This window comes from Molothrus ater, chromosome 1 (assembly GCF_012460135.2).
Source record: "Molothrus ater isolate BHLD 08-10-18 breed brown headed cowbird chromosome 1, BPBGC_Mater_1.1, whole genome shotgun sequence".
NCBI classification, from domain to species: domain Eukaryota; kingdom Metazoa; phylum Chordata; class Aves; order Passeriformes; family Icteridae; genus Molothrus; species Molothrus ater.
Genome location: NC_050478.2, coordinates 113,946,344 through 113,962,263, shown reverse-complemented (window position 1 = coordinate 113,962,263; position 15,920 = coordinate 113,946,344). Strand labels below are relative to the sequence as shown.

At 36.4% G+C, this 15,920-nt stretch overlaps 2 protein-coding genes across 2 annotated transcripts in view; both read right to left on the bottom strand.

The window, feature by feature from the left end:
• Window positions 1-9,405, bottom strand: part of LOC118701877 (lipoxygenase homology domain-containing protein 1) — a 131,887-nt gene extending 122,482 nt beyond the window's left edge. The window contains exons 1-4 of the mRNA XM_036406828.2: window positions 9,340-9,405; window positions 8,067-8,244; window positions 6,228-6,359; window positions 1,310-1,512 (exon numbers count right to left, since the gene is read on the bottom strand). Coding sequence (XP_036262721.1) covers window positions 1,310-1,512; window positions 6,228-6,359; window positions 8,067-8,244; window positions 9,340-9,405 — 579 coding nt within the window. The remainder of the gene's footprint in view (window positions 1-1,309; window positions 1,513-6,227; window positions 6,360-8,066; window positions 8,245-9,339) is intronic.
• A 617-nt stretch (window positions 9,406-10,022) lies between these two features.
• LOC129046715 (oxygen-regulated protein 1-like) overlaps window positions 10,023-15,920 on the bottom strand; it is a 32,425-nt gene continuing 26,527 nt past the window's right edge. Inside the window, 7 exon segments of the mRNA XM_054515138.1 lie at window positions 10,023-10,106; window positions 10,162-10,335; window positions 12,284-12,387; window positions 13,707-13,836; window positions 13,978-14,009; window positions 14,096-14,172; window positions 15,737-15,812. Of these exon segments, the coding sequence (XP_054371113.1) occupies window positions 10,023-10,106; window positions 10,162-10,335; window positions 12,284-12,387; window positions 13,707-13,836; window positions 13,978-14,009; window positions 14,096-14,172; window positions 15,737-15,812 (677 nt within the window).

The following is a 15,920-nucleotide window of genomic DNA, read 5'->3' as shown; positions in this document are numbered from 1 at the left end:
AAGAAGAAGATGTAACTTTTTTTATGTCTTACACTCCTATCTTCATTTCAAGACCTGTTCTGTTAAACAAGTACAGGATAAATTTTAAGGGGAAAAAGAGAAGAAAGAGCTCTTACTCATAGGCTTTTTCTTTGTGGATTTATCCACTGCAGACTGAAGAGTGAAAAGCACTTCAGTGACATTTGCTGTTTCATGCCTGAAAGCTATAGTGTCAATGTGATGAAAAAAACCCTAGGAGTAGCCCCAGGTGCTGAAAGAAAGATCCTCCTCTCTCACAAGATCAATATCTGCAGTACACAGCCATAATGGGCCACATCCATTTTAAAGAAGAAAAATTGGTCCATCTCTTTTGAACATATGGATTAACTTTGCAAACATGCCATTATCCAACATTGCTTATAAATTATTTACTAATTAGGAGAACAGGATTCCCTGTGGATCATAATCTATAGCCTATATGCTTAGGAAATGAACATTATGGTATGTTGTCTCCCTGCCTATGCCCTATTCATAGAGAGAATTATTATTATTAATATCATTGACAATTGGACAACAATCTTGGATTGTATGAAGATTGTATTAGAAGAGTTGATGAGTCCAGAAAAAAATCACTAAATATGTAACTTCTGCTTTAGCTGCTGAAAACAGCAATGTTACATGCATCTCAGACAGAGATTTAAGCAAAAGAGAAATTTTAGCTCCTTTGGTAATTTCCTCTCAGCCTATAATTTCCTTATTAAAATAGAGATGGGGTTATCCTTAAATGAAAGCAGAAACCCTGTGTTTTCACAGCATGGTAACATACAGATTTCATTGGACTTTTAGTTATTCCACGGGTCAACTTTTCTGGCATTTTAATCACTTATAGCATGGCAGCTCTAAAATGGGTTTTCTTCTTTAATTGAACAAGTTCCACAGCATACATTTTATAGTATGCTTTGAAAACTGTATGCCTGAAAATTTAATTACTAAAGATCCCTAAACAATATGCAAGTCTTATATCAGGCATGGTTTGTTTCAAAATGAATAGTTTTTAAAGCTGGTTTCAAATCAATTGCCTTAAAGAAATCAATTTACTTCTGCAGTTGTCCCATTTGATCTTCTATATGTGGGAGGGGGTTTAAAAGAAAGATTATTTCTTCTGTTGCTTACTATATGTAACAAGCTGATTTAACACAGAATTCATGGAGATTAGATACAGATTTATTTTATGGAGTAAATATAGGAGCAAAACAATTTTTGTTTTCTATGACAGGATAATCCTTGGAAAGGTACCTATTAAATAATGTTCTTAGCCTTCATTAGCTACCTGAAATTCATCTTCCTGCCTGGGAAAAAACAGCTGCTTCCTGTTGTCCTTGCCAAGAGTTATGGGTCCAGTTAATCCTCTGTCTCCATATATCCAAAGAGCAACACTTGCTTCAGTTCCTGCATTTCCTGTCAGTATTGACACTTTCCATTCATCATCCGAAGGAAGGGGACTCTCACCACCTTGGGGATTTTTCATTTCCTCTGTGAAATACAGAACGTTAGTGGGAGATGAAAATTGACATGAAACTGCCAGTTGCTGTTGTAACTTCAGCACATAAGGAGGCCATAACAGCGGGGGGATTGTATTTTTTTCACGGCAAGTGAGATAGTCTGAGAAGATTGATTTATGTTTCTTGTCTAAACCAAAATGTACTGATTAGTTGAGCTACAAGAATCAGGTGGAAAAGAACAAGTTATCTCTCACATATGCCATCATCATATTCTTTGTACATATTCTGGAGCAGAGTAAGGATGCTATGGTGCAGAAGTGTGACCATTAAATTGGTATTTCTAGTTTCTTAGTCTGACATTTAGAAACAAGGAGAATTTCTCCTCTAATGCTTTGTGTTGGGACACCATTAGCAGAGTCACATGTCCGACAATACAGAAAATTTTCACTTCAAATTTAAAAAAAAAAATCAGGAAATTAACTTTCTTCAAATTAAATATCAACTAAATACTGTAAAAAAAATACCTCAATATAGCCTTGCTTAACCATATTTATGCAGTGCCATCATTTGAATTAAGGCATTCTCTGCATGAATGAGACAATAGCAGCATAGTAGCACTTTATGAATAAATTTCACAGCTCTAATGGCTAAGCAAATATAATTTTATAAAATATAGGCTTCACTAGAACAACACCTAGTGATCTTCCATTTACCCTTAAGAGATACACACATACATGCAGAGACATCAAATGACACCTCTGCATAGGAGATATGGAAAAACCAGACTCTGTTAGGGGAAAGGAATTTAGTTTTGAGTAATTTAATCAGAGTGGAAATTACAAACATCAAATGTCTGGAACACTGCTTTTCAATAACGGGACCACTGACCATGAAGCCCTCTCCAAAAGAGGGAATCCTTGCTGCCAGGAATTTATAGTCTGGTCTGACACAAGGGGCAGTTATAAGCCCCACATTTGAAAAGATGAACCTACACATCGCCAATATACTGTGTCCTCCAGGGGTTCCAAATTGTTCACATGAGCACTTTCCATGTGACAGCAAAAAAGAATTTTTTATTTGCCACAAATATGAATTTGTTAAAGAATTCCCATGCGTCACTGTAGATGTTTCTGCTGCATTGCATAAGTTATGTCATGATATTAGAGTCCTTTCCTTTTTTTTTTGCTCAATTAAAATACTGTACTGGGTTTCTCTGGATGGAGTTTTCCCCTTCACTTATTTCACCACCCTCACATCAAAGGAAAAAAACAAACACCCAACCAAACAAAATCAAACCAAAACCAGACAGAACTCATGCAAAACTATCACTCACCACCAGCAGCCCTTTTTTCTTAGAAGTTTTACTGAAAAGGAATTATACAGTTGGTTGGATCATCATATTGTCCTATATTTAAATCAACATGGTAACTAAAGCACCAAAACTGAATTATGATCCACTAGCATTAATATCTTCACTGATGTGAAATATTTGCACAAGGAATTGCCAAAGACTTAGGATCTATACAAAGTTCTACAATAAATAAGGACTGACTTCTGGAATCACAGGAAATTTAGCACTGGAAAATATTATAATATTTGGTTAATCAATTTTTAAGAAATTCAGAACTGTAGTATCATGACTTTTACAGCAGTGCCTCTAAGAGTAGATTTATGCTTTGGAATGGTCATAGTGATTTAGAATAGGCATTGCTGGCTGGTTTTATTGTATTCTTCATCATGACTGAGAGCAAGTTATTCTGACAGGAAAAAGAAAATCAACACCCCAAAAATAAAGCAAGAGGCAAACATCTAGAGTTTACCTAAATAATAACATAATTACACTTGTCTTTCAGTGCCTGAAATAACAGAACTATACCAAATTGCTTTGGTCTGATAAATATTTCTGAGAACTTGACTATAAGATTTTCTGTAACTGTAGTTACCTAACTTCTCACCTGTAACTCTGAAAGATGGAGTTCCTTCCAGCTATCCAAAACCACAACTTTCTTACAGCAAAGAGATTAAAATGTTCCTAAAAAGCAAAGCTATTCAAGAAACATAAGGAACCCCATGCTGCCTCATATGCTTAGGACAAGAACTCCAGACTTGGGCAGTTGCTACCCAAAACAGTTACTGCAACCTCAAACTACTACCTCTTGGAGCAATTATAATGCACAAACAATTCACAGGCTTGGAATGCTTTCTGCCTCATAAATTACTGGCTCTTCTTACAAATGGAAATCGGTAGCATTGATTTGCTACAGGCTAAAAATATTCCAGTCTGAAAAGAGATTTGATGGTTGCCTTGCATTACTCATGGGATTTTACACACTTCATGACACCATGCTGTAAATCTATTGTGACAAAAATTAATTCTAATAGGCCTGCATAAGAATGTTGAAGTCACAACCCTTTCCACAACTTCACAGAAATAACTTTTTTAAATTTACTTACTTATCCTAAATGTAACACAAAAGGAAAATTATCTTGTCTGAGAAAATCATATGATTGAGTGACACTTTTAAAATGAGCCATCAGAAAAACTAATCTCTGGAGCAGAAGTTTGGGCAATAAAGTGGATGTATTTTTTATTACACCTTTGTGTACCATCATTTCCAATGTTAACTGAGGTGGAAATGAGATCAGATTTTATTTTTAACTTCTAAGTAAAATATTTTAAAAAATTAATAGCAACTGATAATGCCAGACATACAGGAAAAGAACGTGGAGGATATAGAGAGCATTTCTCAGAGCTACAATTTGTTAGTATCAAACCACAGAGGTGTCCTCAGGGTCACAGACTGCATTTGTCTCTTGGAAGCTAATGACATCTGAGCTATTAAGTGGAAGCTGGGACCTGACATCATCTCTGTACAATGAAAGAAGTTTCTTGAGGAACACTGAACTCACGCTGCAATGGGAGAAGTCTCAAATGATGTAGCATGGTTTTCAGTTTAATGAATCCTAAATCAATTATTATTTGTGAAAACAGAAATCAAAATTCACCTACAAGTTAGCAGACACAGACATAAAAAGGAGGGTCTGGTCAGCCTAAGAGTTAATCTGCTCCGAGTTTGCCTGCTAAGCCCACTGCTGGATTGTGAACTCAGTTCAAGCATTACCCTTTTCCAAATACTGTTAGTGAAAAATAGAAAATAACAATTTAATGAATATCAGTTTAAAACTCAAGGCTCACCTGTACATGTCAAAAGACATATGTTGAGTGAAAAGTATCTTACTAAAAAAATGATAATTTTATTTGAAAGACAGAGTATATTGGTATTTCTATTCATTTTCCGTAAGCAGAATCTATATTTATGAATACCAGAAAAACTACTTACAGAGTGCTATAGACTCTATGCAACCAATTTCATGGCAGATATTGCTTCTATAAAAGGATCCTTTGTATCCAACCCTAAAAACATCCAGTTTCTTTGAAAACAGGTTTGATGGCTTGTGTGTTGTTGTCATGGGTTTCAGACACAGCATATCTGCTGACAACCCACCACACTTCAGGAAGGCTTTGTGACACAATGATACAATGTGAAACCTGACAGATTAGAAATTGGGTGTTTTGAGCTAAAAATGGAAAAAATATTTCCAAAAAGAATTAAGTATTTATAGTGATTCACAACTATGCTTGAATTTAACCAGAACAGTTTGATTGAACTGAATTTAATTAAAATCCTGCTTGATGCCTCCCATTTTACCCTATGAACAAGGATGCCAGATGTTAAGTCTTGTTCACAGAGCCAAACTTTTCATGTACACCTTGAAACAATCTGAGCATCAAGTTTGAAACCAAATCAGCAACCCACCAGAATTATTTGCTACATAAATGCCTTTGAGACCACCTGTAACTGAGTAAGCATGTCTCCCATACTGGAAATTGCAATATAATCTTGTCTTTAAAGCTCTTTCAAAGTAGCAGCTATTTTTCCACCATGTGAATGTGCCTCCATGTGCTGTTGGCAGCTCCATTTACCCCACCTGCTTTTTGTGGTGATATGACACGATTCAGACTGTCAGGGTCTTTGGGTACATTGAAATAAGAGATGCAGGAAGCAAACATTATCACCTCCACTCTTTAGGAGATATATAAGACCCTGTTTTGTTTAGTTGTTTAGTTCCTTAGTTTGGTTACTGAATATTACAAAAATTCTTGTCTTAGACCATTTATGCAACGTCTTTAGCTAAAGAGGAAGCATTTTATTCTAGAAAAACACATCTGCTTGACCATGACTCCAGAAGCATGACCAGAACATTGTTTATCTAACTCCTATCTGAAAAATCATAGCTATAAATCTAGCATGCAATGCATCAAAACCTTCCTCTTTCCTCCAGTGAGCCATAAAGCGGGAAACATGAGTGTGATAGCATAAATGAGAAACAGTCCATTCTTTCAGTGAGCTTTAGATAGGGTTCTGCACCATATCAACCTCTTAATTTCCACAGAAATATTCAATCAAAAAATAACTAATTAATTTTTTAAAATGAAGTTATTTAACAAATTAATCAACCTGCTGATTGTTGCCTTATCAATAAGCCGCATTCCAGTACTCCTTTTAGAAAAAAGAGTAACTGGAAATGTACTTTATGTAGTGTGTTTGTGCTCACAATTCAGAAAATCTAGGAAAAAAATCTAGAAAAGCCATTTATTGTCCTTCCTGAGCTAATTCTCTGCAAACACACACAGAGGACAAGCATAAAACATGTACCACAGCTGGTTTGGGAATCGTCACTTACTTGAGGGTGGGGGAGTTGAAGGCCTTTGAGGTACTGGCTCCTGGGCTTTTGCTGGTTGGATTTGAGATGCTCTGAAGTCGTTCTTCTCTTGTTTGGGTGCTGCAGATGTTCCCATAGGCTTTTCCCGGCCAACTAAAACAATGAAATGTAAAATCTGTAACTAGCTAGAAGCCATTTGCTTTTTCTTTCTCAGAAGCTAACAGCAGATCTCACAGTTGTTCCACACAATAGACATCAAAATCCTTTGTCTAAGGAAAAGGATTTTTTTCTACTTTGTTAACAGAATGCTACAAAAACTGGGAACAGAACTGACATACCAATTAAAATCCATTCAATGTTTTAAAAATCTAAGCAAAAATTTAACATTGGTGTAGGAATAAAATGACTATGTAGTAACATGTAGCTTTCCCCAAAATAAGCTTCTCCACCCCCAAAAAGTTTTTTTCTTAAGAGTGGAAGTGCTGAAATGAAAATTGCTAGAGGCCACCTGAATAATAAAAAGTAAATTGATATTGTTAATATAAACATGTCAGACAGACAATATTTATTGCTTGCATAGGAAATATTAGATCCTTTTTATATTCCTTTTAGTGAGCAACACAAATTCAGGAGGGTTGAAGCCTGTGAGAAAGTAACATTCAGCTTTATTTAATGACATTGGTAAGCACTGCCTTGTTGAGAATTTCTATTGAAAACACTGCTCTTCCAAAAGGTAATAAAGGAAAATAATTTTCTCATTTCTGCAAGGACACAGTGATTAAAATATTCCTATCACCCTGCAGCAAACAGGGACAGAACAGTAGGGATGTGCTTACAGTGACTTTCACAATGCTTCGATCATAGTATACATGGAACAATTAGTAAAAGTAGTTGTAGGTTTTAAGACTCTCTCTTTGCTAAGATAAGTTTGTTCTCCTTGTGTTTGGAAAAAAATCTGAGCAACTTTTCAATTGCAAACTGATGTCCATTTAGCCTTTTCACGAGTTGTTTCGTTTCCTGATGTCTGTTGTCAAGTCCACCAGATAAGAATATGTTTCCTGCAGAATGGTGTTTCCTGCAGTTATAATCTAAGTCAGTTGGCTATCTTTGGTAGCCAGTTTTTCACCAAATTAAAAACTTTTTTCTCCTGAAGGGGAAAAGACAAGCAATGGCCAAAAAAGGCCACCCAATGACAGTGACCCAGAGTGTGCTGAGACCCAGTTTCTGAGTCCTGGATAGCTGACTAGGTCAGCTCTCTACTGAGAAATGTTTTGACTGCAATAGCTCTCAAATCTGACTATGGGACAGAGAAATAACATAAGGAATATTCTCGGTGGGGAGTACAATGTATTTCACATCACTGAAAAAGAAACTGAACAATGCCAAGTAGGCCTTCTTGAAAGTCTGCTAATACCCATATAAGATCAGGAAAAACTGTGGTAGTGTTGGTAGCAAGACAACATCTCCCAGGCTTCCAAAATCTAAGGCCAGAATGGGGAATACACCAGGAAGCCAATGCCATCTTTAACTTGTCCCCTGTTTCAATTCTCATTTTCAAAAGCTTGGTAGTAAAACAATTGACATCTACTGCATCATCATCATCATCATCATTATTATTATTATTATTATTATTATTATTATTATTATTATTATTATTATTATTATTATTATTATTATTGAATGAAGTTAACTGAATATGTAGGAGAAATTAAGTGTGCATACAATAAAATTTTCACTTTTAAAGCTGCTGAAACACAAGGGAAATTGTGTCAATGTATCTTTTACACTTCTGCTTTGAATTTTGTCCATTAGAAACACTAATTACTAAATAAAACCATACACTATTGAGAAATCACATACATTTGATGACCTGTGGGTAGAAAAAGATATTTCTCTCTCCAGTGTTAACAACTGGCTTAGTTTGGCCATCTGGCAGAAGACCAACATATATCCCTTTATTTCGCACTGATTCCAGGCTCACAGATCCTGTTTCCAAATTCTTCTCAATTTTAAAATGACAGTATTCATCACCTGTGCCCTAAGAAATTGATAACAGAAACATGAATTCAACAACTGAATGAATGTAGCTAGAAGACTTTTTTAAAGTCTTAATTATTACTACTTTCCAGTAATATTTCAGATTGACTTTACATTCTTCACAACATGATACATTACTACACACACAGAGACATAGCTGCACCTAATCCCTGTTTATTCTTTTATGACCAGAAAGACTAATCAAGTAAGTTGATTAGTAAGGTGAAAGACCAAGTGAAAGCATTCTGATTTATGTTAGGATTTAGGCAAAGGCTTGGCTATATTGAAAAGAGTTTCCCACTTAAACAGTTTCCAAAGGATAATCAAGGAATGTGAAAATATCTGTATCAGAACACATAGGATATTTCTACGCAAATTTTATGCATAGCCCAGATTTGCTAATGCTACATAATATAACATGTGTTTAACAGATGTAATTCATTTTTTCCTCAATTTCAGAGCATGTACAAGTTTAATTTCAAAACCTTTAGCCAATGACATTTTTTTCCCAGATGTCCTGATCCATTGGTGAGAGGACTGCTGAAAAATAAGATACTCACAAAGCCTATATTCAAAATATAGATCAAATATTTTAATCCCTGAAACTGTACTGGAGGCAATAAAAAAAATCTCATGGACCTTATACCTGAGAACTTACACAGCTCAATTTCATATTCAGTTGTCTGAAACTCCCAAATAAAAATTATGCAAAAATATTTCTTACCTTTATTAACTTAGTTGAACAGAATAACACTTTAAAAGTTAGTGAAGTATACAGTTACTTACATTTTAGTTATTCTTTGATGGGTTCTATCTGCATCATCTATCTAACAGTACATAAGTTTTAACTACATCCACATTCTCAATAGTTTAGTAATATAATCAGATCTTTACTGAGTCCATCAACTGTCAAATTGACACAACACCTTCTCTTGCTATATTTTTCTGCTTTTGCTTTGGTAAATGAAGGAAAATATTTGAAACATTTTTAATCTGAACAAAGTTTTATGTCAAGCAAATAAAAAAAGATTCTCTCCTATCACTAACAATTCACTCAAACTATCTGCAGAGGGAAATACAAACAATAACTGCTTACTGTTCCATTACACTGGTCATCTTCGATCTTCAGATACATTCTTGGTTTTTTCACACTTTCAAACATGCAGAGTCCAGAGCTGATTTTATGCACTTTCCAGTAGGATTCCTGCTGCTGCTGACCTGCTCCACTGCAGCTCCCATCAGGTCTAAGAGACAGAGCCTGGCAGAGACTTGTGTTGAGCAGAATGATGGCACCATGATGAAACACACCCTTTAGATCAGGAACAAAAAGTCCTCTGTGAATAGCACAGCTTTTCTCCTTATTAAATTTTGATATTGATACTGCTCCTACCATTTAATTTTAAGCACTTACTTATGCATGTCCTTGTATAAAAGATAAAAGAGTCAGTCTCAAGTATATAATTCAAGTATACCTCTAGTCTTTGAATATGTGCTGCTTTCTGTGCAGGCACCAACCAGAGCAGTGGAAATCCTTCCCTACTTTGCAGCATCCCTGCTTTTTCTTGCTCAGCAGCACAGCACAAAATCCAGAGAAGAAGGAGAGTGGCAAATTAAGGAACTTGTCTCTTTTCAACAGCAGCTCTGGTGTGCCATTTTTTGACAGTCTGCTAGGAAGCTGAGGATCTCATCTTTCCTGTGTTACTGCCCACTCTGTTTGCGTGTTCCAGCTGTGGTATCGGGAGAGCAGCAAAGGGAACCCTCTCAAGTGCCGCCTACCTGTTACACTGGAGTTGGGCTCCACCTCGTGGAAGAGGATCCCTCTTTTACCTCGCCAACCTCTGAAACTCCCTCAGAAACAAGCTGCTTTATAACAGCAAATTTTAGAAGGGTCTTCCGAATTTTTCTCTGCCCACCTTACCTTGACATGCACGACAAACTCTCTGGAAAGCCCAGCATATCCTGTTGCTTCATCAGCTACTTTTCCTTGGAGATTGAAGGCCACAGTGTGGCCTGGGTAGCTGGCTGACTCAAGAATGGCACGGCTGTTTGCTTGAAGGTGGACACGGAGCTCACAGCAGGCCTTGTCTTTGCTCTAACACAGTCAAAGAAGGGATAATAAATTATATGAACTATATGGCAAAATCCAAACAACAGAGAGAGTATTATAACAGAGTTTCTGCGTTGTTGAAGTTCCCACAATATTAGCAGTCTAGTACAAAAATCTTTCCATTTTTCAGATGTGCAATTGTGAAACTGTGGGCTCTGTGGAATTTGACAGAAACAGTTCAATGTACAATGACACAGATCTGGCAATAATATGAAAGGTACATGGGTGCCTCACTTGGAGAGTGTGTCACAGCCTATAAAGATGACAAAGTATAAGGCTGACACAAGCAGGAAATGAGCCATGGTAACTCTTGGCCACCAGCCCATCTTCTCTTGCTTTTGTGTTTGTCCTCATTCATTTATACTGTTCTCACAGAAAACACTCAGAAAATCAGAAGTTTTACATGAAAGAGTAAAGCAACATGCTTTAGTCCATGACTGCCTGTTCAGCTTGGCAGGCTTTATGATACCATTGTATGAAATACATAATTTAATATTTTATCAACCATTTCTCAATACATAATAATACTTATTTAAATATTTTATCAAATCATCATCATTCTCATATTTAAATAAAATTAGGATTTTAATCAATGTAAAAGGCTAACAGTCCCTCTAATAATTGATAATACTTCTGATTTACATCATCTTAGAATTTTCAAGAGTACAAAGAAGCAATATTTCTAGGAAAATTTTTCATTTTCAAGGCATTACCCTCTGAAGAAAAAGCTAAAAGAACTGTCTATCAGATTCAATATACCTGTAAAAGTAAAGGAAAAATTGTATGGATTTTACAAATAGTTGTGAAACAAGCAAGTAAGCATGTCCTCAAAGTACAATTAAGTATGTGTTATAAGGCAAATTGCAATTTTGTGTTGCGTTTTTGTTCGTCCAGTGCCTGAGAGATAGGTGTCATGTCTTACAGGTGTCATAAACCATCAAAGACTCCCAAAGCACCCTCAGATTCATTTCTGAGGCCTTTCACCATAGGACTGAAAGCTCCCCTGTATGAGGGGAGGTACCTGGGTATATCTACACTCCTCATTCAAACCCTGTTCATATATTTACACACATTAATAATCCAGTGCCATTTCACTCCAATCAGCCCTAAGGAGTCCCTTTACAAGAACCTGGATAACTCCCATATCCTGGGATAGGTCATAACAGTTGGATATTAGGAAAAGGTTCTTCACAAAGAGAGTGCCTGGGCACTGGAGCAGGTTCTCCAGGTGAGTGGTCACAGCACCAAGCCTGACAGAGCTCAAAGTGTTTGAACAACACTCTGAGGCACATGGTGTGACTCTTGGTGCTGTCCTGTGAAGAGCCAGGAGTCAGATTTCCATGATCCTTGTGGGTCCCTTCCCACCCAGGATATTCTCTGATTCTATGATCAGAAGGAACTGAATTCTGCAACTCCATTTACCCACTCGTACACTGCAAGTGCTGAGGAAGAAAAGTCATAGTAAGACTTTGAAGCTGGGCTGGAACAAATCAAAATGCATCAAAACAAACCCTGGATTATACCAGCTGTCTTATGACTGGCACATGTTACTTGAAAAAAGAAAAAGAGAAAACACAAAGGAAAAAGGGGCATTCATTTAAAATCAAGCCAGAGAATTTTTCCTTATCAAAAAAGAGGAGAAATTAGGACATTCCAGGCAGCTTGTCAGCAAGTGGCAAAAGAATATAAATGACATCTTGGAATGGCCTGGTATTTCTGAATTAAAGAAATTAACCAAAAAATAAAAAGTAAAGTGTGAGGAAACAAAGCCCTATCTCTAAATTCACCTATTTATCAGCAATTTCCTGGGTTCTGTTCTGCAATTCTTCACTCTTTATCTGATTGGAAGTACAATTATTTATTAGACAGATTTTAAAAACTTTTTTTTTAATCAGAAAATGACATGTCTTTATGAAGTAACAGCATTTCCTACCTTTCCAGTTACATGGCCACTGACAAGAGCAAGAGCAAGAGATGGCATTTGATGACTGCTGAATATACATATATTTCTCCTTTTGACATTTACATCAAAAAGACCTAAGAGTTAAATGAAAAAAAAGCCAGAAATATGAAAGTCTAATAATTCATATTTGCATTTAATTACAATAGATGGTTTATCATTTTCAAGGAAAAAGAATTAATTAAGTGTTTAACTCAACATTTTGACCTCTCTGATCAATAAATTCTCTCATTCATTCAGGAAAGGGCATCTGGAGACTACTGTCTCTTTTGCTGCCTTGAGGAGAAAAGCCCTGAGAGGTAATGATAAGGAACAAATTTCTTTTTATCAGCACATATGTTTAAAAAAAAATCCATAAAAAGGAGCAGAGAACTCCAGCATAATCATCTGGGCTCTAGCACTGAATTTAGATGATAAATAACAGATGATGTAGGGAACATAAAGCTCTCCGGTAAGAAAAGGGACTTCATTTTCTCTATACTCATATTAGAATTTGTAAAGCAAATCCTGCAGCATAACTCATGGCTTCTCAAATTTTAAATCTGGCCAATTTTCCAAACAATTAACTCTTATAGCTACAAAATACTGATGAAAGGTAAATTCTTGCCATTTTTTATTGTTCCCAGGGACAACAGTGATTTTTTAAGCAACTGTTCTGCCAATCCATTATGTTGCAGTTTTGTAAGATGCAGCTGTCTCTGGAGGAATCCTGTTGTGTCCTGATGCACACTTTGGCGTGACGTGAAAGATTCTATCACTTCAAAAAAAGGTCTGTGTAAGGTCCCTGTGTAAAGTCCCTGGTGAGATGTCAGAATGACTGAACAGTTCCAACAATTCCAAGGGAATAAAATACATGTACCTAATATGATATGTATTAGAGTTAAGTGTTACTAATGCAGGAGAGGGAAGTTGATAAAGGGTGGAACTGGTAGACTGCCATTAAAATAAATTATAAAGATGAAATAAAATGAATTTATGCATAGACACATACATATACACACACATATATATAATATATATATGTACACACACAGACATATATCTACTCCTTATTAACAAACTCTACCTAAATTTGAGGTTGTTATCTTAGATGGATCTAGTTTCAAAAGACTCCAGCTGTCCTTGCCATGTGAGTTCTGTGGGAGCACCAAACTGAAGATGACAAGAAGTTTTTCTATTTGGTAAAGGAAAGCCAGTGACAAGACACTGTATGAGAATTTTGTGTGTATATAAACTAAGCATATATTTTCTGAGTCTTTATAGTCATTAACACATGTATGTTTTAAGCAAGGAAAATGTTTAGTATGATTATATACTCTTATCCATTTTAGGAATCTCAATATTAAAGTCTTTCTTTGTATCTCTTATGCACACATCCACATAGAAAATACTTTACCATATTTGTTTTTCTTGTCACCAAGAGCATCAACTCTGCTATCTGGGTAGAGGCAAACGAAGCCACGAGTGACCCTGTTGTAAAATTGAAGTGTAATGCCTTTCCGAAATTTCCACTTTTCTGCAGCCCACTAGTTTTGTAAACAACAAACAGAAAAGACTTATGAGAAGATGATACACAGGAATTTGTCATACAAAGCATTCAACTGACCTGATTTCCCTCAAAGCAGAATTTCAGTGGTATAAATGAAAATGAAAAGGTATACTCTTACAGTTTTTTCTCTCTTGAGTTCCAGCTCTTGTCCTGTGTGGTTAAAAACAGTGTAATTAATTTACAGAAATTCTTCATTCCCTTTGAGACAGTTTTCTTCCCCACCAATTTTCACTTACTTCCTGGAAGCATGCTGGCATCTGTCACAGGCAGTTCTCGAGAAATATTGCCATCATCCTGTCCCTGGTCCAGCCACCTAAGAACCAGAACCTCTTTCAGTAATAACCTTTATTGGCAACTTCCAGAGTATGCATGACACTTGTATACAATACTTGCTGTTCTATGCATTAAAGTCTCAAGACTGACGAACAGCAATACAAAAATCCAGCTTTAGTAAAAAGAGATTAACATTGGCAAAAAATTCTTTTTCTTTCTTACTCTTGGTGAAACATCAATAAATGCTTTCCTGGACTGAGGTAAAAGGGCCTAACCCAATTGTTACATGTCAGAGAACTCGTATTCATCCCAGATCAATCATGAATCGTGCAGTGATCACAATGTTTGTTCTTCCTGTCTGCAAGAAGGCTACAGCAAGATGCAAATTGTTCCATGCCCTGAAAATCCCTATAAAAGGAGGCAAACCTAATAGTGGCAACACTTTCACCATGTCTGAACTGTACTTTCACAATGCCTTTGTACACATCTACTTATGTAAGTTAAGTCTAACTCCATTTAAGTCAAGAGCATGCCCACACTCAGAGCAAGATAGCAAGCACGGCATCAAGCTCTAACAATAACTAGCACATACCCTGTATTTTTCTGCCTGAAATGGATTTGAACTCTCCCTAAATTATGTATGAAGCCAGCATTATAGATCTCTTCATAGCAGTTCATCTCATCTAGAATACAGACTCAAAATTAGGTCAGGCAAGGATGAGGTGCTGTATCTGATAGGCAGAAAGCCCTTACTCACACATAAATCAGTTTCAGTGTGCACATCGCTCACTCTGGGCTGTCTCAGGCAGTTATTTATTCACTCAGAGAAGTGAGAGGAGGAAGTAGAATTGGGGTGCCACTGGCAAGCTGCAGCTAGACTCTTACGTGACTGGACTTTACCATTCCTAATATTTGCACAGATATTTATCGATTAAGATTTTTCCTCAAGGTGTTGCGGATTAATCAGGCATAGATAAAACTGTAAATGAGTTATAGAACAGAAGAATCTGAGCAGCAGCATCTGCATGGGAAAAGGCAGGGAAGTTAAGATTGCTTCAAATTACGTTGCAGCTCAGTGACAGGCTGCAAAGCAAATGAGTAAAGGGGATGTGGTCAGGCAGCTGCATTTGTGATTGTCATTTCACAGGATCTTAAAGTCTGATCCTGAGCTCACTAAACCCCAAGCTAATCTCCATGCTAACTTCAGTAAATCAGGAACAGCTTGCTCGAGAGCCAGCAAGCCATTCTTCTGAAAAGCCTTGCATTGCATGACATGGAAGAACGGATGAACCTGCTGGTGTCAGGTACAAGGTGTTGGATATGCAAAATGTGTAACAAAAGCCTATCTTAAATAGTTCAAAAGTTGTGAGAATAGAAAGTTCCCACACAGAACTTCTTATTGATTTTTCCTTAGTTCAAAGACCAAATGTTTGACCAGATATATCTCTTAGAGCTGTAAAAAGAATCAGACCATCTCAACTCCCTTCTTAGGAAACACATATTTCCCCTTACAGGATATTTCAGGAGAAAAACTAAGGGTAATTAGGTAATTACAAATTTATTAAACATCTAACCCAAATCAAATATAACCAACCATAACCAACCTGTAACAAAGAAAAGTATAATCCAAATCTGTTATAGGATCCTTGATTACAACTTTGTCCAGAAACCATCCATTTCCTTAGAAGAAAAAAAGTGAAAAACAAAACATTGTTCATGAGAGAAAAATTGATGTGTTTAATTATGTCAGGCTTCCTATAGTTTTCTTTCTTCTACTGGAGCTGCAAA